Here is a 27,491-nt window from a genome sequence, read left to right on the forward strand (position 1 = left end):
ACTAATGGAAATAAAACACAGAAGATGAAAAAACGATTTCAAGAGTTAAGCAAAAAAAAAATATCACAAACCAAGTACAAAAATAAGCACTAAAAAACCAAATCAAACAAAAAACCAGACACTACAATACTAAGTTGTAATTGATTAGAGCTGTACAATCCCTGATTTGTATTATTCTTCCTTCTCATTTCTTTCCTGGAAATTCATGTGATGATACAGAAAATACAATGGTATAATACTTTCAGTTTTCAGTTTCAAATATTTTAATAGCTATTTCAATAAAAATTCATTTTCTAAAAAGTTAGGGTTTTTCCCCCAAACATTTTAATCATTCAATTTTGAGTCAACAAACATTTATAGAGTACCTATATAGGCCAAGTATGAACTAAAGGATATAACGAAGAAAAAGAAAAGACAGAACTTACCATCATGGAGACTGCAGTTTAGCAGGGAAGAAAGACATGAACAAGGACTTACAACACTGTTAAGTTCCATCAAATAGAAGGTACAGAGAAATCTTGAAATATACAGCAAAGGATCCTAAATATATAGGGCAGGAAGGTATCAGGGAGTCAGAGTACCCTTCCCTAAAAACTGATATTTAAGTACCTGGAAAATGAACAGCCAGGGAAGGCGGGCAGGAGATACTCTATCTAGGTGGAGGGAAGGGCGTGTGCAATGGTCGGAGGCTGGAAGGAGCGCAACATTTAAGCAACAGAAGGAAGTCAGGTGTGACCAGCCCTTGGAGCACAAAGGAGGGGGCATCAGAGGGAACTGAGAAGGAACAGGCCGACTGCAGAGTGCTTTCTAAGCTATGCCAGGCATTTTGGGCTATTTTCCAAAGACAGTAAGTTGAAGCTTTCTACGGAGAAGAAAGTGGGAATGATATGGTAAAAGATTTGCTTTGGGATAACTGCAGTTTTATCTCTTGAGAACAATGAGAACAGATCAGAAGGTATGTAACTAAAAGCAAAAGGTGATTTTACAAAAGAAATCAGAGGGTTCAAAACACAAAATTTCATTTTAGAAAAACTTAATCAGTGGGCCAAGTAGATTATGAAGGTCTTCTCAAGGAACTGAATATTTTCTCTCAAATTTAAGTATTTATCTGGCAAGATACAAACTTGAGAGAACACATCATGTTTTACTGTTTCTAGAATTCATATACTGGGGCATGATTCAAAAAGTTCCTATACCCAAATCAATAAAATGGACACGGGTAGTACAAGACTAATGAATATAGAATTCCACAGAAAAGGTAAAAAGGTGCTATATAAATATAATCAAAGCTAAATGCATAAGATCAGAAATAAAATATCCAAAGATATAACTGAGTTACTCACCACCTCTCTTAAGTTTCAGTTTTCTCATTAATAAAGGTAGGGGTAGTTTGCAGTTATTATGAAAAGCAAATAAAAACATTTTATAAACTTGACGGCATTATGTACCAACATCTATACTGACTGTCCTTAAACAGTCAAATCTTCGTATTATAAAAGCGGATCTTACTGTTTTTCCTTTACTTTTTTTTAAGAGACTTTTATGTGAGATCGTTTTCCCCCTGCATCTCCCTTAAGATGCTGAACAAATTGCTGCTGTTTATGTAAATATCTACTCAGCTTAATCATGGACTTCCCAGTTTTTAAGATGTCTAGTTAGATGTTCAATCCTGAACTTCAAAGTTTCCCTGAAGAAATTTGAGATAAAAAGTCAGAGACTTTATGAAGAAAATACGATAATTTGCTTCACTTAGAGAGCTATGAAATTTAACACCAAACCCAATAATCAATCTGGAAAAAGATATGATGCAAACTAAAAAAGGAAATGGCTAGTGCTTCCTAATCAGTACCGAAACTCTATGTCAGACACATCATATGGCGGGCGGGGGCCACCTCTCATCACATCCATAACCTCAAAACAAATTTTACTGTACGACTTACAAAAGAAAATAAAACACAGCCACAAGAGCAACCATTTAAACTCACCCAAGGAAACTGTCATCCTTCAAAGTGCCTCCCCTTTTTTGGTCAATCATAATTTGAAAAGAAATTTAAACAAAAGAAAAATATGAATGTCTTTTATATATTTGGTACTTTGGCATACTGAACATTAGTTTTATTTCCCTTAAAAAACAAAAAGGCAATACATTTTAGTAGTCTCTCATAACTACCTGTTTTTAGGAAGGAAAGAAGGAAGAGGTGAGCAGGGGAGGGGTGAAGGAGAAGAGAGATAAAAAACAAAAATCTGTGACAAGTGAAAATATGAATATTATTCTGAACTTTTCCTATTTTACCCCAGTTCATCAATTGCAGCAATTATATATTATCTCTTCATTTAATATTTACTAATGCTGAGGAGCTGGATCTATAAGGAATAATACAATATAACCTCTATCCTCGAGCCCTAAAAGCAGCAAATACCATCCAGGAGACAGAGTAAAAAACAAAACCAAGGACCACCCCCCAAATATGTAAATGGTTGAAGAACAACACAAATTATAAAACCATATAACTATTTCCTAGCTAGAAGATTAAAATGGCAAAGGAAAATAAATTCTGGAAGGAAAAATGGTTACTGAGAAAATAACAGATCAAAATAAATGTCTGCAAATAAGTGATGAATACACACCTAACTAAGGATTAAAATATGGATTGTAAAGAAGGCAGGAAAAGGTACAAGATGGAGTATTAGGGAAAGAATGAACACAATCTTAAAATTTACTGAATTATATGCCAAATATTAAATTAGACATTATATGCTAAAGCTCGAAGATTTATAATACTATAAAAGCTTTTTATAAGAACTATGAAAGAAATATAGTCATAAAAAAAAATTTAACCCTACAATTGCAGACCCTAGCCCAGCGCCAGATATGCTAAGAGCCATTTCAGAATAAGTCAAATACAGTATTGAAAATATGGCAAAATGTAACAGTGAAAATGAGGAGGGAAAAGAATCTCCTCTCTAAAAATGTACTCTAGATGTATTTGCCAAGTAATTAACTGAATGTTAATTACAAGGTTAGAATATACCATCTGTCACCTACTTTGTGCCTCACTTTGCTAACTCATTTAAGCCTCCAAATAACTAGATACGGTAGATATTATCTCCATTTTACAGATGAGGAAATTGAGAGGTTGAAAAAATAAACAACTTGCCTAAGGCCACACATCTTGAGCAGTCAAGATTCATAACTAACTTTAAGTTGATATTTGCTGCCTCTATTCAAACTATTTCCTCAGAGAAAACTAGAAATGTAGACAAGATTTAAGACTCCTTTCAACGTACAGTAGTCCCTCCCTAATTCACAGTTTCTCTTTCCGCAGCTGTAGTTACCTGTGGTCAATCACAGTCCGAAAATATTAAATGGAAAATTCCTGCAATGAACAACTCCTCTAAGTTTTAAACTGCACACCATTCTGAGTAGTGTGATTGATGATCCATGCTACCCAGGATCCTTTAGTCCAGCATGTTGTGTTAATCACTCAGCTGCGTCTGACTCTTTGCAACGCCATGGACTGAATCCAGCTGGGCTCCTCTGTTCATGGGATTCTCCAGGCAAGAATACTGGATTGGGTTGCCAGTGCTTTCTCCATAGTCCAGCATATCCGGTTCATTCATTTAGCAGTCATTTGAGTTATCAGACCATGTCGGTCATCAGATTGACTGTCCCTGGTACTGCAGTGCTTGTGTTCAAGTAACCTTTATTTACTTAATAATGGCTTAAAGTGTAAGAGTAGTGGTGTGGGCAATTCAAATCAGCCAAAGAGAAGCTGTAAAGTGCATCCTTTCAGTGAAAAGGTCAAAGTTTTCAGCTGAGTAAACAAAGGAAAAAAAAAATCCCTGGGAATTCCCTGGTGGCCCAATGATTAGGACTTGGTGCTCTCACTACCAGGGCTTGAAGTTCAATCCCTGAAGTTCAATCCCTGGTCAGGGAACTAAGATTCTACAAACCACAAGGTGAGGCCAAAAAAAAAAAGAAGAATGAATATTTTATCTGTGAAACTGTGACAAAGGAAAAAGAACATGTGCTAGTTTTGCTGTTGCACTTCAAATCACAAAAACTACAGCCACACTTTGTGATAAGTGCGTAGTTGAGGTTAAAAAAATAAGGCGCTAAATTTGTACAACAGGGTATTTTGAGAGAGAAAAAGCAAGAGATCACATTCACAAAACTTTCATTACAGTATAACTGACCACTGAACAACATGGATTCACTTATATTAGGATTTTTTCAATAAATACTACAGTACTACATAATTGCAGGGGACAGAGAAATCAGTGCCCCTAATCCCTGGACTGTTCAATGGTCAACTGTATATAGTTGTAACAGTTCTATTTATTAGTTATTGTTAATCTCTTACTGTGCCTCATTTATAAATTAAACTTTATCAGATACTTCTTTAAAAGCAGTACATGTAGGGTTTGATACAATCTGCTGTTTCAAATATCCACTGGAGAGCTTAGAACACAGCCACCATCAAAATAAAGAGGAACTACTGTACAGGCTTTTTAACCTTAACTGGATATTTGTGGAGTAAAGCTCCTTTTCAAGGCAAAGCTGTTTCCTTACACACAAACATTTTGAAGAATCAGGTTCTCCAAAACTCCTATTTCCACTCACTTTGAGAACTTTGCTGTAGAAACAAGAAGTAAAATAACAAAGAGATGGTAGCATCTGGCAAACAAAAAGAGATGAAAACTTGGGAAACCTAGAGATTAAAAAGTTTACTTTGGTGACATGTTAAATCTAAGAAAAAGGCAAATAAGGCAATTAATTGCTTTAATTTAATACAATCTTTCTAGATTAATACAATCTTTTTCACAAGATAAATTTAACTTTAAAAACAGCCTTAATGTATTTAAGTATCTCCTCTCCTATTTTCTTCCCCAACCATGTCACTTACTATTGAAGTAGGGTTGTTTATCATAGGTAAATAAATACAGAATAAACTGTATTCGAAAAGAGGCATAATATGGGTATGGAGGTGAGAAAGGACAAATATCAGAGACTTGTTAGTGCCTCTGAAAGTAAACGTTGCCATGCGAAGTACACATTCACAACTCTTCCACAGAAAATTGTCAGAAGTTAGTGGTAACAGATTAATGGTATCTTTTGATTTTTCTGCATCTTGAAAACATTTATTACAGGAGGTTGTAAAGGGCTCAAAAGGAGCCAACTACACTGGTTCTTCTGCCCTGAGACTGAAATTCAAGCAGTTTTCACAATTGTATCAAATAATAGGAGGTACAAAGTAGTCACGATTTATAAGCAGATAATAAAATAAAATAGGGTAAGAAAGCACTGAGATAAACTCCAGAGTTGGTTTCGAAATTATACAGGTGTGAGTTTTAATATTCCAGGTACAATGAACCAATAACTGAGTTCACTAATAAACTTTATTTCCTAAAAATCAGTTTTGGAGTTTTTGTTTACCTCACAGCTATCCTTGGAGACCGAGTCTCTCTCTTCTTCCAACCATCTACTCTATTTTTCACCCCCAACCCATTTCTGAACTTTTCTTGTTCTATTGGAGGTCATCAATTACCTACTGCCTGTTTATTAAATATTCACTAATGCTGAGTTGGGTCTATACAGAGCACAAACACGTAATTTCCAACTTCCAGAACCTAACAGTAGAGCAGAAAAAACAAAGGTAAATAAATAGCCACGATTATGTGACAAAAGCTCTAGCAGAGTAAGTGTACATACTTAATTCTGCTTGGTTACATTTAGGTTTAAAAGCATGAATAGATAAATGTTCACAGAATGAGGGACACTGCAGAGAGAAAGGGATGAAGCAACTTTGGCTGATTTCAAGAACGGCCAAATAGTTGTACAAAGCTGCAGCACAAGGTACAAGTGAGGAAAAGGTGGGAGAAGGTCCGTTTTGTGAGCCACATTACAGGGCTGAGACCATTCAAAGTTACTGGGGAAAAGGAGGCATGACGTGATCACATCTGCATTTTAGAAAGTTCAGAGCCGTGGTTCTCAAATGGAGGCAATTTTACCCCAGGGGCATCTGGGAATGTCTGGAGACAGTTCCGTTGTTACCACTGGAGTTGCTACAGCCAAGGATGCTGATAAACACCCTACAATGCACAGGACAGTCAGTTATGAAAAGGAATTATGTGGCTCAAAATGAGAACAGTGCTGAAGTTAAGAAACCCCGGTTTAGAGCTAAATTCTAGGGTAGAGGAATAAGGCTGGAGGCAGGAGATCGGCTAATCTGTAATTCTAGGAGAGCAGAGACCATGCTCCTCATTATCCTGCACTCCAGCTCTAAGCCGGCGTGGGACACGACGCAGGGACGCAGTCCTTACTCAGGCTTCCGTGGCGGCTCAGATGGTGAAGAATCTGCCTGAAATGCAGCAGGCCTGGGTTCAATCTCTGGGTCGGGAAGATCCCCCGGAGAAGGGAATGGCCACCCACTCCGGCATTCCGACCCAGAGAACTCCATGGACAGAGGAGCCTGGCGGGTCACAGTCCAAGGGGTTTCAAAGAGTCTGATACGACTGAGTGACTAACACTAATATTTACCTGGGAAGTGAATGAATGATGCAGAGCTCCAGGCAAAGAGCACAAGGCCCACACGTGGCTGTGGCAATGGAAAACAGATGCAAAGGACTGGAACAGAATATACAGGCCTTACTGAAAAAAAAAAAATCTAAGAAAGGAAAATCCAATTTACCATCACCCCAATCTTAAATGATTTTCTGAGTTATAGTAAAAAGTTTAATTTAAAAAACTGTGCAAGCCTTAAGTGCATTACTGTATTCTGTACTGGATCTTGAAACAAGAAAAGATAATTAAGTTGGAAAATGTGGTGAGATACGAATATGGTCTGGTGTTTAGTTAATAATAACACACACAACATTGGCAGAGTAGTTTTAAGGAATTCTAGATAATATAGGACTGTAACATGAGGGAAAACTGTGCAACAGGTTATAATAGCTCTTTGTGCAGCCTTCCAGTAAGCAATTTCTTACTTCAAAAAAAATTTTTTTTAAAGCCTATTTCCCAAATGTATCAAACCTTAAATATTTGAATCTACACTAAACATTTCCATTTGTATTTTAAGAAAAGCTGTAATGCTAAGGTCTTTTTATTACATGGGTCTTTGCTAATACTACATTGATCAAGGAAAAGAGCAAGGAAATTTTTAGAGGCAGCCAGACAGAAATGGCAGAGGAATCAACAAAATAAGATACAAACACTCATATTTAAAAATAAAAATCTTCTGAGTCATAATCTGTGATAACCTGAAATGAATATTGTATTACTGTGCAGGAAAATCATTCTGCCAAAAAACCTAATGAATTTTTCTTCCCATTACCACCCCAGTCACACTTTCATAACAATGACAAGACGTTCGAGACTGTCACCAAGGTGAACTGAAGAGACGTGACACTAACTACGACTATCAGTAAGGAGAGTCATTTTGATCAGTCCAGCTTCTCTTTAGAGATGTCAAAAACTATATGCGAATACAGAAACACCAGGTAAAATTTGCGTTCCAGTACAGGCGTTTTCTGTTTTTTTTTAAACATGAGGAACAACTTCCTGGAAATCGGAATGGAAAAATGTATCATAAACCGTAAAAATGAAATAAAACTCTTTCAGAAAGGTACAACAATTACCTGCTTGGTAATTAATTCTATTACCTGAATATACCAGCTGCATTTCTCTTGATGTAACACAAAGCTCAAGTTATTTTTGCCATATTTAAATCCCCTATAACCACGTCAGCAATATTTACTGATCTGATGATTAATGACATGGCCTAAAATACTTTATCTGACTTTATAAATATCTGGTATCCTTTTCCAAAATATGACTAATACTAACTTTCTTGAGTAGCCAAGTGTTAACCAACTGTTAACTATTAGTTTATTAAGAATAAAGCACAGCATAATGGGAGTCACTGCACTTTCATGACTCACTAAACATGTAACCCTGGTCAAGTCACCAAACCTTTTCATGCCTCAATTTCCTTCTCTATAAAGTAAAAGTATTTCCTACCAAAAGATCATTTAAGGTTTTAAAAGATAAAAATAAATGGAAAATGGTTAGACTAGTGCCTGGAGCAGAGTAATTACTCACATAACAAATGTTAAGACGAAAGTTACTATCAATCATTTTTGCACTTTCACTGCCTTCCACAGTGTTGCCTGACAATGCGTTGAAAGAACAACATATTCCCCTTATTAAATGGATCTGCATTTTTTCAAAAAAAAGGATAAACTTTTCCCTAGAGGGGACGCTTCTAATAAATTTACCTTCCCATTCTTTTAAGGAAACTGTTCTACTTCCTAGTATAATTTTCTAGGTGAAAATATTCTCTTGTGTCTCAAATCCTTTGTTGTTTTATAGTTGTTCATTATACTAAGACAACATAGGAATCATTATTTAACCAGGACAATCATATTTTAAAAAAAAAAAGATCACCCATGACTACCCACCATACAAACATAGGATAGCTTTGGCAAACAGCTCAGAGAAAACTAAAGAAGATGTAAATCATAAAAGAGAGGGGAAGAGAGAAGGCAGAGTGAGAAAGTCTAGCATCTAACTGGAGTCCCAGGAGAGGACAGAGAATGGAGCAGACGTGATATTTTAAAAGATAATGGCTGAATTTTCCAATGCCAATAAGACATTACAGATTCAAGAAGCCTAATAAATCTCAAGCTTGATAAACAGAAAAAAATGACACCAAGGCATATCACAGTCAAACTTCATGAAACCAATGAGAAAAATCTTAAAAGCAACCAAAGCAAAAGAGATCATCTTTCCAGTACCAACAGTTAGATTTATACCCTAATACATCAAAATTGTCTATGAAGTACAAAATGCCCCAGATAAAACACAAAACCTTAAAAGTACTTCTATAAGTAAAACAATAGACAAGGATATTTTACATAAACATTAAACAAGTTACACAAAACCATAATATTAACAAATTATAATACGGTAATACCAACTGTAATTACCCAGAAAAGGAAGAGAAGTATCTATAATCTGGACAGGTGGAAGAAAGAGGGAGAAGACACTTCTGACTAAGCAGAAGGGTAGGGACAGAAAAGACTATGATTAAAATATGAAGGTCTCTGAAAGTCAGAAGTAAGACTTGGTGGTAGAGGAACGGCAACTCCATTAAAACAGCATAAGCTACCTCTCATACTACCTTGAGCAGAAGAGAAACAGAGCAGAGGCAGAATTAAATAAGAGTAATATTACAGGGCTACATACAGTATAACCTGAAAGGGAGAGAGGGAGAAGATACTGGAAGCAAGACTAGCGTGAAGGAGGCTATAGTAATTCAGGTAAGACAAGCACCTTGTAGTAGCAGAGTTAAAAAGGATGAATTTAGAGGCCATTTCAAGAAGACCTATCTGCATCAGTATTCCTTCTTGAAATTTTAAAGGCAAAAAAATACAAGATTATTCATAAAAATAACCAAACTATTACAACTAATCTGTATTATGATACAGCTGCCTACTGAATCAACCGAATGATATACATCTTTAAAAAAACAATATTCTATAAAAATACCAATGAGCTCATTAGATAGATACAATATTTACAATCCATAATTACACATTATTATGACTTTTTCACCATAGATCACTAACATAAGAAAAAAATCTGAGGGCTTTTTCCTCTTTGAAGGCTAATACACAAAAAATGAAAATTCTCTGACTTCACAGCAAGTAACAAACATTTTTATTTTCAAAAGCTCTTTACTAAGAGGCTATCAACTTGGTAATGAACTCAAACAACTCACCAATGCTGGGTGGGCTACCGTAGTTAACTGGTGACTCTGGTGGCCTTCCACAATGCAATGCGGCCAGAGCAGATCCTTTCCACACAACATGCTTGCAGCCTATTAAACACACACATTTTTTATTGGATATGAGATAGGACACAAAGACAAAAAGCGAGAAAAAGACTGTCTACATGCTGTTAGAAATCTTTCATACTTTTGTTTGTGCGTAGCAAGGACTGTCTTCCAGCTCCTAACAAAGTTTGTACTCCAGGAACACTTTGTGGAATCTCTTGCTCAAGAAGAGGTCCCAGTCGATGACAGATCTGCAGCAAGTGATCAGGTGCTAAATGTCTGTAATACTTCACCTATTATGTGAAAGACACAGAGATGTTTGCTAAATGAAGTGGGGATACAGGATACAATTATCTACAGTAAATAAAATGTACTTTAAGAAACATAGTAATTTGTTCTTGCTAGTCAACATTTCATTTTACTTGGGGGGAAAAATTCACATTCATTCTGTGAAATCCCTTAATTCACAGTACAAAACAACTACCCAACCATGATTTAATTCACTGAGGAGGAAAAGTGCTAAAAGAATTGATGGAACCTAAATACAGCAAGCTATAAACTAACAGATGCTAGTCAATGCAAATACTGAATGATGAAAAAACATATAACCTAAATGGTATGTCCCAGTCTAATATTTTAATTTTCAAAATAAACAAAAAAATCATCTAACTATAAACACTTTTTATCACCAATGATATTTTTAAAAATCTCGAGAATAGTTCAGGAGTAAAGAAACTAGACAGTTTATGTTCTCATTACAAAATCTAAAGACATCTATATAATTTCTATGCTGAAATTTATAATTTACCAAAAACTTCACAGAGATAAAGGCCAAATTCCAACCGTTCAATGAAACAAGTCTGACTATAAAATAAATCTACCAACTACAAAGTTTGGGCTGTTTTGGGAACAAATTCAAAATATTGCTTAATTTAGATTAGCATTCAAAACCAAGATGTAAAATGTTTTATTTTTATTATCCATCCTGAAAAGTCTTTTATTAAATAGACAATATTTGCATAAATAATATAAAGATAATTAAATTAGGGTGAAAGGTACACTATGTTTTCACTTTACATTATCAAGTTACAAAAAAATTCTCACTGCAGTACCTAAATATTCTAGTTTAGCTGTTTTCAAAGTGTGTTCTGGGAACTCCTAGGGATTTCTCAAGTAAAAATTGTGAATCTTCATGCTTCCACTGCAGGGGACACAGGTTCAATCCCTGGAGGGGGAACTAAGATCCTGCATGCTGCACAGCACAGCCAAAAATTTTTTTAAAAAATGAATAATATGAAGACGCTATCTGCTTTTTCACTCTCATTTTCTCATGTAAGTCTTCCAGCAATGTTCCAACAGACTGCCTGTCAAAGGGGATGTAAGAAATCTGCCCTCTATTAAGCAAGAGATTAAACATCCCCAAAAGGGTAAAACAGTATCACTCACCTCATAAATTTGTTTTGGGAAATAATCATGTTATAAAAATTTTTTTACTTATATTAACATGAAACAAGTTTATTATATTTAAATGAATAAAAATATTTTAAAACTTGTTTTATTTTTTAAGTGGTAAATATGCATAGATAATACAAAGGAACTGCCATAATTTTCCTTAACGTAAAGAGGTGCTGAAGTAAACTTTAAGAACTGCCACTAAAGTTCATTTAGACTAAAAAAAAAGTAGTAACTGGAAGCTTGCACCCTTTGACTCTTTACCCATTTCGTACCCAAGTAGGAAGAGTCAAAAGGTATAAGATTTCCAGTTATAAAATATACAAGCCATAAGGGTATGATGAAGAGCATGGTGACTATAGTTAATAATACTGTATCATACAACTGAAAGCTTTAACAGATCTTAAACTTTCTCATGACAAGAAAAAAAAATGCTTTAAGTATGTATAGTGACAGATGTTAACTAGACTTATTTTGATCTTTCACAATATGTACAAATTTTGAATCATTATGTTGTGCACCTGAAACTAAAATAATGCTATATGTTAACTTCACCTCAGTTAAAAAAAAAAAAAGGAATAAAAAGTAAAGTCTGAGAAAATGTCAGAGCCTAAAAAGACAGGACCACATTTTTAAAAAGGTCCACTTATTAATGGCAATTTTAGTATGAATTCTTATAAAATAGATTTTGAGGAAGTGAGGGATTAAGTGATCTCAATCTATCTTGCAGTATCTGTTATACTCTAACTGCAAAAGAACGTAAATGTTATTTTTTTTTAATTAGCTGATATTCATTCTCTAGGTTGAAGCCAATTAAGGGGAACCTATCTTACTTTTTATCTTAATATACTGTCATAGAGACAATATGGAGTCATATTGTCTCACTTTGATTAGACAATTTAATACAGTCTGGCTAATCATTACTGGTAGAATGAATACTTCTGGAAAAGAAGTTCTAAATCAAATAATACATACTACCTCTCAGCTTTCAAGATTCACAAAAGCACAATGATGTTAAAGCCTCTGAAAAATCCTGATAAATCTATTTAATTTTGTTTAATGCACAATTACACAAACCCTAGTTACAGAATCCTTTTTTCCCCTAATATCACCTTGACTCAAAACATACTTTTTCAAGCACTAGTATGATTTAAACAGAAAAAGCATTCAGAAGAGTACACCAAAATACAAAAATTTTAAATGGTATTTATACTCTAATCCTTCCTAAAATAATTTACTTAAAAATTGAAAGTAAAAGTCTCTATTTATAGGGTCCCTTTTAGTTTAAAACTTGTGCATGATAATTATCCTAATGTGACTTTTTAAAATTGATCAAAATTCTTTTTACAATTTTTAGTTTGACAAGGAAGTTCATTACTTGTTAACTTCAGTTTTGTGATGATTCTGTTTTAGGGTCTTCTTACAAAATGCATTTCAAGTAAATTTGATTGAAGAACTGTATCTTTTTAATAAAATATTATGAATCCACTTTTACCAATGACATCGCTCCTTGATTATTTCAATTTTTCAATTGATGAAATAATTTCAATTTTTCAAAGCCAAGTTTCATTTTTAAGTTAGGAGAGATCCTTTGAATTCTTCAACTCCTCCATGCGTTCTGGCTTCGAGATCTTATGCAAGCTGACCCCTATGATAGAAACCTTTACCCATGCACCTCCACACCTGAATTCTCCTCCATGTCAGTCTGTGCTTCACTGCCTTCCATGACCTGCCTCTGCCCCTTCTTTTGCGGACATTGTGTGTTTCCACAGCACACTAATTAAACTCCTTCCCAAACAGTCCTTTACCCTACTCCTCAGAACTCTGTAGTACTTATCACACCGTATTAATTGTTCTTAAAATGTAGGAATCTAATGACAGCTATGATCCTCTTCCCCCAAAAAACACATATATAGTCTCTACCACTAGCTTGCCCTGTTCAGAGGTTTATAAGACTCTACACTATACTAAAACTGCCAATTTACTTGGTCCATGTCCTTCCTAAGAACAGACAGGATTATACCTTGTTCACTTGTCTGCCCAGAACCTAAAACAGTACTTACAGGTAAGTGTTTAACTATCAAGATAAACGAATACATGAAAATACACAGGGGAAAAAAACTGACTTTGCTGGCCATAAAATGGAGAAGCTCCTTAAGGTCTGATATCCCACAGCTCAGTTCCAGACACTCTCATACCCTTTCTCTATACTCTATGGACAGTCTTTATGCCAAAGCTTCCCAAATTTGCATCTGCAGCCTAGCCTTGCTCACTGAACTTTCTTAAGAGTCTTCTTGGAGTCCCAAGGCCTCCTCAACTCAACACATCCAAAACTACACTCATGATGCTCATGCCAACAGCCCCCTTCAAGTTCCCTACCTTGGTGACTGGCAACATTATCACCATCTCTCCAATCTAAAATCAAGAAGTCACATTTTCACACTGCCCATTTCCCTCTCTCACCTCATTCCAAATATCCCACCACATCCAAATGAATGTTTCTTTCCTAGCCTCAAACCCACATACCTGTCTCTATCTCTGTAACAATCCAATTTCAAATCATCCATTTTTCCCACATCCATTTGTGCCTTCAGTTGTGCGACTCTTTGGGACCCTACGGACCCTTTTCACCTCATTCAAATCTATTCTCCATATCGCAATTAGAATGCTCTTTCCAAAACACAGGTCTGGTGGTCACCTCTACCTAAAGCACTTCAGAGGCTTGTCGTGCTCTCTGGAGATCCAACTCCTTCCCGTGGTGTGCTCACCCTGAATTGCGTGTGGAGTCCATTACTGTCCATCTGCCTTCTCTGGCACACTCCTAGTCCTACACTCTCCAGCCCCCACTTTCCACATTTAGACACACTGGCTTTCTTTCCGGTTCTTTACCCGCACTGTCTCCTGCCAGGCTTTTCCCATGCGGTGTGCTCTCTGCATTTCTCCACCTCCCCTTGCCCAGACAACTCTATTTGCTTCAGACCTTCCCTTTAATGTAACTTTGCTTTCCTTCACTTTATTCAGTCTAGGTATATCACCTTGATTGAGCATTCCTGGTGACTTGTTCTTAACTCACGTACCAGTTCATGACTGTACCTTTGACAATGTCACAGGTTTAATGTTTCTCTTAACTTCCCCACGAAAATGTATGAGCCCGCTATATGGATGTAAACCCTGTTGCCATCCACTGAAATTCAGGGGACAAGAAAGAGCTTTTTCAAATTTCTCATATCTCCACCCCGCCACCTCCAATCCCAATTAGAAAAATCAACAATCTTTGGTTAATTGGCCGTAATTAATAGTTAAAACATGCATTAAATAACTGCACCCTTTCTGTAAACATGTTGCATTATCTAGAGCAGAGGTGAGCAAACATTTCCTGTGAAGGGTCAGACAGCAAGTATTTTAGGCTTTGAAGGCTACTATCTCATATATATACATACATATATATACACACACATAACACACACAACTCTTTAAAAATTTAATAACTCCAGCTCAGGGGCCTTGCAAAAACAGGTCTTCTGCACAACTGACCTGCAACAGCCCAAACTGACCCATTCCTAATTTAAAGAACAATCCCTGGCATCCCGCCACAGAAGGACAACAGAATTCTGTGACACAAAGGCAAGTCTGCTCTTGCCTTCCCCACCTTGGCCCAAATCATAAACTTGGGTCACTCGTTTCTCAGACTGCACATATGTTTTCTAGGATTATCAATTACAACAAAACCTTCTGAAATTGTGACTTGTAGAAAGAAAGGTACAAGGAAGAAACTGAGCTCTTTGAGTGTGTTTATTTTCCTGTATTTTTGGCTAAGCCAATCTGCTTCTGCTTGATATGCTGCTTTATATATGACCACCCTTTTCAGCCAAGAAAATTTTGCCATTATCAGTGAGAAGTATTATAAATGGTGTTATTGGTGGGAAGAGAATGTAAAGAACCTGGAAGCCACCAGCCATACCGTCATTAAAAATTTCTTTTCTCAGTTTGTAAAGAAAAGGTCGGTAGTTTGAATTAAGAACTCTGAAATCCAGAGCCTCAGTTTAAATTTGCTGAGTGGGAGGAAAACATCTACCAGGGGTCCTAATTCCTAGGACTGGGATTGCAACAGCCACCACCTGGGCGTTGGTCACCATATCTGATGCTAGAGTTGGCTGTTAAAACACTCCACATTACACACTTTCATGTTGAGGAAAATCCTTCTAAACCCAAACAGAGGAAAAAACCTTGAATCTTTTTAATGACCTGTTAAAAATGAGGTTAGGTCAATATATTCATTCCAACTACTTGATATACCTGTGAGACCTAGAAATGTTAGCCCTTCCTCAAGACGTAATTAAGCAGTCCTAATGAAAATAAGATCCACCTAATCTTTGGCACCAATATGATCTGATTTGACCAGGCTCTTTACTTTATCCCAATGTATTGAACACCTGACTGGTTCGAAAACAGTTTTTCAGATTTTCTCACATATTTTTTTCTCACAATTTTTTCAGACTTGAAAGGCTAGTTGCTTATGCTTTCTACTATAGTTCTGAGTTATAAAAAGGTCAGCTCAACATAATACAGTTCTTATTTTTAGTCCTATTCGAGCACATAAACAAAAACAGAAATTAAAAAAATTTTATTCACTGTTTACTGAGGTCTATTACTAAAACCCAGTCCCTAAAAATCTCAAAACTTCCAAACTTTTAATTTATAAATGTTATATCATTATTACAAAGCACAGGTTAAATTATATTTATACTCTTTAAAACAAGTTTATGTTTTGTGAGCTTTTAGCTTTTCCACACAGGAAAATAATTCTTGTTTAGCTGCTAAATTGTGTTGGAATCTTTTATGACCTCATGGACTGTAGGCCACCAGGCTCCTCTGTCCATGGGATTTCACAGGCAAGAATACTGGAATGGATTGCCATCTCCTTCTTCAGGGGACATTCCCCACCAGGACCCAAACCTGCATCTCCTGCATTCGCAGGCAGGTTCTTTACCACTAAGCCACCAGGGAAGCCCAAGAACAGAAATATAGAATAGTTATATTCTCAGCATTTATCTTCACAAGCAAATAAGGTTAAGTATTGTCCTCATTTCACAGAATGAGTAGGAGAAACAGTAGAAAGTGGGAGAAACAGTATTCAAACCCAGGTCTCCCGATTTCAAGTTTAGTGTTATTTCTATTATGTTATAGTTTCCTTTTCAAAACTTGAGTTTCTCCCTCATTGCCAAAAGGATTTACAAACTTTAGGATTACAAACTTAATAGAACCTATATAACCACTTTTCAAGTTAAATGCTCTAAGCTGGGTAACTAGTCTCAGGACTCTCACAAGCCTATGATTTACTTGTACTCAGGGTATAGTAAAATTAATACATAATCTTACATGTCAAAATTAATCGTGGGGGTCTATTTACTCTGAAATTACTATGAATAAACATGTTTGAAAGACTGTGTCTTACATTCACAGTTTAATCAATCACCTAAGAATTCATTTAGATAATTCAGTTAGTATTAGCAATACATATTTGTCATTTAAATAAAATGCAATAATGATTCTCCAAATTTTATTCATTATTGTACAATCTGACTATATCTGTTTTAAAAAAAAAAAAAACTCTATCCAGATTTAAGGTTTCCACAAACCACAAAGGATGCTCTATGAAAATAATTTAAAACACAACAAAAGGACAAAGTTTAACTTTTTAAAATAACATTTTGAAGTTTTATTTTTAAATCAAGTCATTTGCTAAACAAATCTGTGAAATAAGACATCTTTAAAACAGTTACTTAGTGAAGCATAATTTAAAACTCAAATCTATGATTCTGCTAAAAAGTTACTATCCACTAACTTAAAGATTGAGACTCCTTAAACCGCGTATTCTTAAGGTACCCATGTAAATAATCTTCAGAGAAAAATCAGTTTCATTTTTAGTAATGCTTCAGTTTTAAACACTACACTCAAAATAACTAGCATCACACATATAATGGCAGTGTAAAGCTGTTTCAGGAAATGCGTGTTTCTCCAAGTTGCCTGAAACTTAGTACTTCCACACCCCAAAACTAAACCAGAACCCAGTGACACAAGTAAAGGTGAGTATTTGGGGGTTTTATATGATAAGCTCTGCCAAGACAGGCTATGTGTCTGTTCTTTATCCGGATGGAGACCAACTGGGTCATGCCACCGTGACCGCGGCCATCTGGAGGCCAGAACACATGGATTCTTTATGTGCTTCCTTTGCAGCAGGCTGCCATCATCCACGCTGCAATGAACAATTTACAGCTTACGCCTTACACTACAAATCTTACTCCTCTTAGTATTTAAATTAGTTTTAACTAAGGCAGAAGCTTCATCAGAAACCATGTTGCAATCCCAACTTTCTCAATACCAAAAACTTCTCATCCAACCATCCCTATGTGACCCCTGAGCTCAAATAAACCTGCTTTTGTGTATGCACGTATGTGTAAGACAAGTAACTAAAGGTAGCTTCACATCTGATGACTGCATTCTCTGTAGTGACCAAAGGTTCTCACAATTTTGTATTTCATCTCTCAATGTCACAAATTTATTTTTAATACCCTGAATTCCCAAATGCCATAATGAAAAACTTATTTTCCATAGCCTGTTAGAAAATACTTACAGTCCTCTATATTCAATGTTTAATAACATATTAATTCCAAAATAATTTATTTTCACAAATCACTCACATGTCAACAACATAGCTTCTCACAGACAAAACAGAAACTTTACACATTTAAAACTTACTGAATTTTCAATTTGGTTCCTACTATATAACAGCCTTTATCACTTTTAGATATAATTACAAAAGCAACTTAAATATCCTTTTTCTCTAATACACTCATTTTTAATGTTTGACTTTCCTAAAGTGAATGAAAAGTACATTAAAAATAGGAAATTATTCTAGACGTTTATGTTTAGCTGTCTTAACTAATGGCCACTTTGCTTAGTATTAGGGATATTTTTCTATGAATTCTAAAATTTGCATGTGAAAACTACTGGTCACAATGAAATTCACCTACCTGGTATCACTTATCCAAAATAAACTGAGCAGAATACAATTTTATTTGCTATTAATTCTGTAGTGACAAGATAGATAACCACAAAATTTAGGAAAAAAGAATGACTGCAGAAGGTGAGAAAAGTTTCTAGATAAAAGAAACAGAAACTTGTGGTCTGACAAAGAAACTCTTTAGACTAAAAAACTGACATTCATAGGATTTATTTAACCTAATACTCAAGAATAAATTCAACAAACTCTTTTTAAAACTCGGCTTAAAACAGAATCTTTAAACCAGATTACAAAACAACTCCTCCTGAAAATTTCCAAAATACGAAACTGTTGTGATGATTTTAAATTATGAAAATCTCTGTACAGAAGGAACCAGCTGCAACAGCCAAGCTCCCTTCACATATTTCTAAGTGCCATCTGATCATTACCAAAAGAAAGAGCTTCATATATCCTCCAATCAATTCTGCATATTTCAACCACCCAAACATTTCTTAATGTTAACTGTTCCACAAATATAGTTCACAGTTAGACTTACTATATAGAAAAATAAAATTTTTCTAGAAATCTATCCACAATGCTTTAAAAATGATTTACTTTTTACTTTTACTATACTTCTTTCTTTATATCTTAGGTTTAATTATTTCATCCTTAAATCTACAAAGTAACTACAAAGTAATGCTAATAGTGTCTTTTAAAGTTTTAAGCAGCCAATCTTACATGGTAAATACTATATTCGGAAAGTTATGCATATTGTTTCTGAAATAATGCTTTTTCTTAAAATTCTGCACATTATAAAGCTATAGTTGGGACAACTTCTACTACTAAAGTTCTGATCATAGCAAACACAAACCCTCACATAGTACTTGATTTGTAACAGTCAGTTATCACTCACGTAATAATCTTACAAAGTAGGAGCTGTTATTAACCCCTTGTACAGACTGGGAAACAGACTCCAACAGTGTTTTTCTGCCTCAGAGCAATCATAAACACCATTATGCAGCTGGGAACAGGATAATCCAACTCCTCCTTTATATTCATGCCACTTTAAAATTATTCAAGAGTGCTAAGAATTTAACAAGTACTTATTTTAAAATTTTTGTAAATGCCTCCAACTCTTTAAAATAATGGCATAAATATCAATAGAATAACTGCATGTATAAGAAAAGATGAAGATTTACTTCAGTCCTTCAAGGAAATGTACTGTTCCCTTCACATCTAACATTATTTCTTCATTATAAGAAATGATTGAGACATTAAAACCATGTTACGAAGACTACCAAGCAAAACTTACAATCTCACTAATACTCTACTAAAAACAGAAAAATAAGTCTACAAGACATTTACTTCATTATATGCCACCACCCTCCAAAACTGAAACTGGTTAAATTTTGACAGTACTATACAACATTTTAAAAATGATTTTGAATTAGGGATTCCCATTCCAGGTAATATGGATATGAAAAATGAATAATATGAATCCTTAATTCAAAATCATTTTTAACATGTTATCTATTTTTTTTAACTTAAAACTGGTCTCCTAGGTTTTACACCTATACTTTCAAATTAATCAGCATACTCTAAGTACTTAAGTAAATCCTATTCAAGACTTCTATTGATCTCTGAATTTAAAACCACCAATGATTTGTGAACTAGTACTTAAACCATGGTGAAATCATACTAATTATAAAAAAAAGTAGTCTGCAAAGTGGTCGTGTCTCAAAAACTTGATCTTTTCAAGGGAAAATGATACAACAACGTCAGACTGGTGCTACAGAAAGTGTCTATAGGATTCCCTGATATGAGTGATTTGTCCAGGTCTACTTTTCTGTGTTTTACAAAGTAACTCCAAATTCTAAAAAGTTGAGATCTTTGAAACAATGCATTGCTACTTCTAGTTAAAAATCAGATTTCAATCCATTTATAAGAATGAGAAAACAGGGGCCCAGAGAAATTTTTGACTTGCCAGATGTTAACCTGCACACTAACTGCTGGCAGGGCTAACATCACAATACACAATCTCCCTATTTGCAATGCTTTCCTTTGAACACAAAGATTTAGATTTCTAATAGTGGAATCATTTTTTAAAAGCAAATACCACTACAAAAAAATTGTGATAACTATATCTAACAGATTAGCAAAACAGTAACAGTTTGGAAAATACCTTGCACGCAAGAAATGTAATCAGAGTCCCAAACCTGGCAAGAACACTTAAAAATTCTGCCTTAAGATCTCATAAGTATACAACTTAAATGTCATCACTACTTAAGGTGACTAGAGAGCGAAATTTATACACCAATTTCACTGTCCAAACTGAAAAATAAATGACAAAGATGGCTCTTAGCGCAAAAATTAGTTGTTTTCTTATTCTGTAAAGTTTGCCTCCTGCGTGACTCCATTCGAAAAATAAGAATTCCAATGAAAGTTTTAAAAAATGCCCGTTTGATTTAAAAGCAACCTCATCCTTTAAAAAAAAAAAAAGAAAATCTGATTGAATATATACTACTGGGCTAAACATAAAATAAAAATGCTTTAACTTCCTATCAAATTCCATCCACTGTTAAAAATGTTTTTTCTTGAGCAGAGGATAATAATCACAATCTTCTTTTACAATACCTTTATCAATGACACTGGAAATATAAGTATTACCCTTGAAACTTTTAAACTGCTCTTAAAACTCCACTTTCTGCTTGGTCAAAACTCAACGAATGTGAATTTTATCTGTAACCTGACTTTAGATGCTGATCTATGTCTTTTAAGCTCCCAAGTACAAATACTATACCTCATCCTAAATAGCTGTAATTTGAGGTTCTCCAGAAATCTCAATTTGACATACAAATTCTTACATTTAAAATATTACCCAATTTATCAGTTAACACAAGCAATGAACTCCCAAGTAGAGGCAAATGCTACTGAAACCACAACCGATAGTAGTTATTTTGGCTTCAAACACCAGAACAATCTTCAAACCAATGTTAAATAAATTCAATTTGATAGGAAATAAAACTTCCAGTCTTAAGAATAAATTAAGACAATAGAGAATGCTGTACAAGAGACTTTGCCAAGTGCTCATCTAGCTCACCACAGAATTTCAAAAAAACGTGCTCAAATACCTAGGGTTCTCAGTCAAAAGTCAAACAAAATTAAACCAAATACCACACCCCTAGATACACAGTTTGACGGGTAGGAAAGCACCTCAAATGGTGCCTCGACTGAACAAATGCAAGGAAAAACTGTGCCAGAGAACTCTGAAATCTAATGGGAATCCTTAACTATCTCATGAGCAAGCCAACATGACTGCTCTGGTATAAACATTTGGAAACACTAATCAAGAAACACCACTTCCATCCAAAATAGGTGGATTTTGATAAGATAAAAAAAGACAGAACTTATGGTATCCCAAATCTGATGAAGAGATGAGGAATATAAACTCATTAATATATGAGAGATGAGAAATTCACTCAAAAAAAGTTGAAAACCATTGGTAACCTTGTTTTTATTGGAAAATCAAATGATATTCCTACAAGGATTAGACAGTCTCACAATCTGGCCAGATACCATTGGCCGCTTCATTTAGAAAATATAAACATAACATTAACCAATAATCTCCACGTTAAAAAAAACACGGCCACCTTCAGTGACTTGGGATTTGTGGGGTTTTATGAAATGCAACGGTGAGTTTGATTAAAATAGGCCAAGATGAGTTTTGTCTTTCCAATTCTTAAAAATGGAGTATTACAATCTTAATCATTCTTTCAGTAATAAGTAAAACATGGAGACCCACGTAAGATTTTGTCAAGTATTTACAAACCTAAAAATTAAATATTGCTGTTACTGAACCTTGAAATTTGCTTCAAATTCCTTTCATTTTAGCCTAGTATTGAGTAACACTAGAAGAAATCACTACATACTTGAAAACTGTTGTATGGAAATGAATGAGCTATTAAGTCTTTATTAAATTAACTAAACCTCAGTACTTTTATTTCAATACGTGGGAACATTTACCAACAACCTATATTAAATCGTACCATATTTACATACGAAAGTTAGATGTTCGTCTATATGCAAATGAAAGAGCCATCAAAAATCTTGTCATGCCTTCTTCAATCTCGCGGAAGACATTCAAAGCTACTTGCAACTTCCTGATCCTTTCAGAAGCCCTCTTGAGGTAACCTTGTAACTGTCTCAAAACATCAGCTGCAAACATCTCAGAAAAACCAAGGCACTGCAGAGATTTCAAAGGCTTGCTCTTTGCTCTGCCCTGGTGACTCCCTGAACTGCCCATCACACAGAGACAGACCACCTCCACGAGTTCAAGAAGACAAATTAGCACGGAATACAAAACTCGCCAATACAAATATCCTACTAGGCCCTTCACAATACTTAAAAGTGATAGGCTTCACTTTCAATTTTTTTTAGAAATGACAAAAACACTCACTTCGAAAACCCACAAAATTAAGACAGAGCTATTTTTGAACCTAAAAAACAAAACGTCCCGCTAGAAACTGGTAAAGTTTTACTTGCCTATCTCCACTCCACAGTAAGTATACAGATAAAATTTTTAAAAAAATCAGAACTCTTCAGTGGCCTCCAACACTAGCTTTTAATTGAACGAGGGGCCTAACGCGAGAATTAGCAAAAGGAGAAAAAAAGCCTGGTTCAACGCCTCGCTTTAGGGTTTACAGGCTTTTCACTTCCATGGAAAAAAAAAATCTTGGGCAGATAGATGCAAGAGGTGCCGATGGCCCACGATCATCACACATCCGAACCCTTCCGATCAAAAAAAAAAAACACCTAAGTCTGAAGGTAAGAGAGAGTCCCCCTCCAAAAAAACGAGATTTAAAAGAGAAAAAGAGGCACACACGTCTTGCTGCGGTTCCGCCGCGGCTGAATAGCCCGCTTGTGAAATGCTAATGCCACTTCGGAGCAGTTAGTCACCAGCTATTGTGTGCGGCAGGAGAAAGCAATGCCGAGCGCGCGTGCAGAGCGAGCGCGCCCGCCTCCCTCGCGCCGCTCCCGCTCCCGCCGCCGCCGCCGCCGCCGCCGCCGCCGCCGCCTCGCGCGCGCCCCCGCGGCCGCACGGACGCGCGCGCCGGCCCCTCCTCCTCCGGCCTTGCACTGCACAACACTCATGACGTATCTTTATTTCTAGCACGTTAACAAAATATCGCAAATAAATCATCGGCAGCCCCTGCGGCCCCGGGGTGCGGGTCCCCCCCCGCCCCACTAGCCCCCTGCAAGCCCCCCGCGCCGCCCCTCCTCAACCCTCCCCGGGGGCCTCGGGAGCTTTCGGGTTCTGGGGCCAAGTTTTTGTCTCGGTTAAAAAAAAAAAAAAATTGCGGGAAATTCAATTTTTATTCGACTCGGGGAAAAGTTTCTTTGCTCCGCGACGTGAATGTCTCACCAGATTCTGGTAGGTCCTGGGATGCTCCTTGCCGGTCCAGTCGGTGCGCCGGGGCAGCAGCTGTGGGGTGCGGGGGGGGGAAGGACGCCCCGTGAGCCCGGCCCCCCGCGCCCCGGCCCGCCCGCGCCCCTCCCCCGCCCGCCCCGCGCCCCCGCCGGGGAGCCCCCCCACCCCCGAGCCCCGCGCGCCCCGGGCGCCCCGGCGGCGGCGGCCCAAGGGCGGTCGCGCGGCGCCACGCCGCCGCCGCCCTTACCTCCTTCTCGGCCACCTCGCGGATCAGCACCTGCAACAACAAAGCGGGGAGAGCTGAGCCCCCCGCGCCCCGGGCCGCGGCCCCGCCGCTCCCGCCGCCGCCGCCCTCCCCCACGCCGCGAGCGCCGAGCGCCGGCCCGGCCCGCGCCGCGCGCCGCCGTCTACCTGAGCCGCCTGCTGACAGGGTCCATCTTCCAGGAACCGGGCGATGAGGAAGTAGAGCTCTGCGCGGGAGAGAGAGGGACACGGGGGGGAGACACACACAGGCTGAGCGGCCGGGCGGCGGCGGCGGGGGGCGGGGGGCCGCGGGCGGGATCGCCCCCCGCCGCCGGCGGCCCCGGCGAGCCCCCCGACTTACCCGATCGCAGCTCCGAGAGGCCTTTCCTCTCACGAGACATGTTTATGGGTCACTTCGGGGCCGCCGGCGGGACGCCCCGCCGCCGAGGGGAAGCGGGGACGGGGCCGCCGCCTGCCCTATAGCTGTCAGTGTGTGTTCACGAGCCCGAACCTCGGCTCCACCATTCAAGCGACGGCGGCGGAGGCGGAGGAGGAGGAGGAGGAAACAACAACTCTCAGGCAAGCGGCTCCAGCCGCCCGCCCGCCCGCCTCCTCCGCCGCGGATCCCTCCGCCGCAGAAAGGAGTCCGCAGCCCTTCGCGGCCCCGGGCTCGGCCGGCCCGCAGCCCGCGCCCCCACCACCCCCCGGCACAGAGGGGGAAAAAAAGGAGTGCCTCCGGCCCCCCGCCCCCCGCCTGCCCGCGGCCCCGGCGCCCCCCGCAACCCGGCGCGGCGAGACCCCAGCCCGCGGCTGCCGGGGCCGAAGGTGCGCTTTATTTATTTATTTCCAGTCGAAGATGTCGGAGCCGGAGCCGCCGGTTGGCTGGAAGGCGCTTTCTCTGTGGAGGCCGATCGCGGGAGGGAGGGAGCGAGCGAGCGAGCAAGGGGGGCCGGGCACGGCTCCGCGGAGGAATCTGACGCACACGGAGCCGCAGCACAGGCTCTATTCAGCGGCCGCTGGCTGGGGCTGAGATGGAAGTTAGTTTCTCTGTAGCAGAAATAGGAAACAAATGAAGCAAAACTGCCCAAAGAGGGGAAATGCCCCGAGGACGGGTCTCGCTCTCACGCGCGCGCACAGACACTACACGCAGAGAGCACTCTCACGCTGGGCAAACTCGGGATCGCGCTACCCTGCCCGAGTTGAATGATAGTGTTTGGTTTCTGTCTCTTTGCCATGTGCATGTGTATAAATGCTGCGGATGGGCATCTGTGTAAGTCTGGTCCTGCGTTATTTCTGCAGCCTATGCAAAGTGTTGTGTAATTTATTGGAGTGCTGTATATTGCCATAGAGGTTTCAGGCGCTTTTTGTTAAAAGCGCTTGCGTTTGCGAGCCCGTTATTTGCTGGAGCCACCTCTGCATATCTTTTATTACTGCCATTGCCTTAAGCGTACGTTTTTAAAAAAAAAAAAATTTTTTTTTTGTTATCTGGGCACAGCGAACTCCTGATCTGTACTTCAGAGACTCTTTTTCCTCTTACAAAAAGGCTGGTAATGGCTAATTAGGGATTTGGGATTGAAGAACCTTAAAGCTTTTTTAAGTGTTTACAAGAAGGAGTAATGTAAACCTGAGAGAAAGGCAAGAACGCTAATATTTATCTCTAACTGATCTGGAGGTAATGTAGTGACAGATCAATAACCTAACCGAAGGATAATGAAAGAGTATAGAACACTTTAGTCGAGGTGATTGGTGATTAAATAATTTAAATTATCTGTGTATCTTGCAGTTGACTTCGTCACGCTAATTAATGGCTTCTAATTTGAGGTGTAAACCATTCCTGTTTACAGTTTCAAGGGGAAGACTTCCTTGAAAACTGATGAAAAGAGAAAGAAAATTAATCTTTCGTAAATTAGTATGTAATTACCGGGTTTATATGCTAAATCATACGTCTGTCCTTTGCTGATGAGGATAAGGGCCTTGTTTTTTAAAAAACGAATATGGGTGAAATTAATGGAAACAATGGAAAAAGCCATTTGTTAGGCAACAAGGACACCAAGTGATATTTATCTCCAGATGATTTAAGCACTTTTCAAAAAGACTTGAGAGTTGATTTTTGTTTTTAAGGATTGCATTTTAAAGGGAATTAGCATAGTGGTTCTTTTGTTAACATTTAACAAAAGAGGCTCCCTAAAAAAAATTAGATAATAAACTGCATTTTATGGACCCGGTCTAAAAAGGTTATTTGTGGGGAAATGACCCACAAGCTGCATTGTGGTTTTCTAGATTGCTTCCTCAACCCTTGTACCCTCCAAGCTCCTTACATTCCTAGTGGGAAATACTTGCTGCAACTGCCGTGGGCTGCATTGCAAGACTGCACCGGTGTGATGCCTTGTACTGAAAAAGCCAGAAATCACCATACGTGTGAGAGGGGATTCACCTAAACCTCTTTGGAATAATGGGATGTAAAAAATTGCCTTTTATAACAATCTTAACCAAATGTTTTTAAAAAGAGAAGTTACCATGACTTGTGCTATGGCAGCCGAGTTATCAGTCACTGTTATTTCTTGAAATGGCTATCCTTCAAGTCCTGGAAATATTTGCATTTTTAAAGACATTAATCCATTTTATGTAATATAGATAAAGTAGCTTGCTACTAGCTGGTTAGGTTTGAAAAGATAGACATTTAATATGCCTTTTTGGAATTCTGTTTGTTTCTATGACAAATCCTATTTTATCTTAACTTTTGAGAAGTATCTTTCTTCAATAACTGTGGGGTGGTTTTTTTTTGCATTATGATCTTCAAATAAACAGATTTTTGAAACTAAAAATTACAGTTAGAATTTTGAAGTTTTAAAATGCATGTATTAGCCTGATTCTTACTAATAGATGTTTTATCCTTGCTAAAGAAAATAAACCAAATTATGACATGGAATATAAAATTACTCGGGGTAAAGTTTTCTATATATATCTTGTTAGTATTATGTAAACATGGAGAGCTAGTATGAATATCTCATGTATGCTTTTCATTTATAAGCTTTTCTTAAGTATGCTGCTAGTACTTAGCTCCTAAAACAATTTAAAGGAAAATTTTCCTTGTAAATTTTCTGAATATGATGTTCCTATCATTTTGACTAACCTTTAACAATGTTTATAGTTTTTTTTTTCGAAGACCTAAGCCTGCCTTTGAACTAATTTATAACTATCAATCTGTTATGAGAAAATGTAGGTTAAACTGCTAAAAATGAAAATTTTTCAGCCAAATAAAAGTATTTGTTTTTAACAATAAATGTTAAATTGAATTTTGCTAAGTTATTCAAATGTAACAAATACTCCTTTATAACATTTTAATATTTCTTTAAACATAAAACATTTCTGGAATCTGACATCATCAGTTAACTATAGAGTTTATTATGTCATTTGTTGTGCATGTGTACACAAAAAAGTCTGCACATATCAAATAGGAAGAAAATCTTACTTTGAACTCCTATATTTTAGTTCCCAGGGCAGTGGCATTCTAAGCTAACTTTTT

The 27,491-nt window shown here is 37.6% G+C and overlaps 1 protein-coding gene across 1 annotated transcript in view; it reads right to left on the reverse strand.

Annotated features, from left to right (window-relative positions):
- PHIP (pleckstrin homology domain interacting protein) overlaps window positions 1–24,495 on the reverse strand; it is a 120,435-nt gene extending 95,940 nt beyond the window's left edge. The window contains exons 1-6 of the mRNA XM_052645580.1: window positions 24,327–24,495; window positions 24,134–24,192; window positions 23,970–23,999; window positions 23,717–23,776; window positions 9,982–10,132; window positions 9,786–9,884 (exon numbers count right to left, since the gene is read on the reverse strand). Coding sequence (XP_052501540.1) covers window positions 9,786–9,884; window positions 9,982–10,132; window positions 23,717–23,776; window positions 23,970–23,999; window positions 24,134–24,192; window positions 24,327–24,366 — 439 coding nt within the window. The 5' untranslated portion in view covers window positions 24,367–24,495. The remainder of the gene's footprint in view (window positions 1–9,785; window positions 9,885–9,981; window positions 10,133–23,716; window positions 23,777–23,969; window positions 24,000–24,133; window positions 24,193–24,326) is intronic.
- Window positions 24,496–27,491: the final 2,996 nt, after the last annotated feature.

This window comes from Budorcas taxicolor, chromosome 9 (genome assembly GCF_023091745.1).
Source record: "Budorcas taxicolor isolate Tak-1 chromosome 9, Takin1.1, whole genome shotgun sequence".
NCBI lineage: Eukaryota > Metazoa > Chordata > Mammalia > Artiodactyla > Bovidae > Budorcas > Budorcas taxicolor.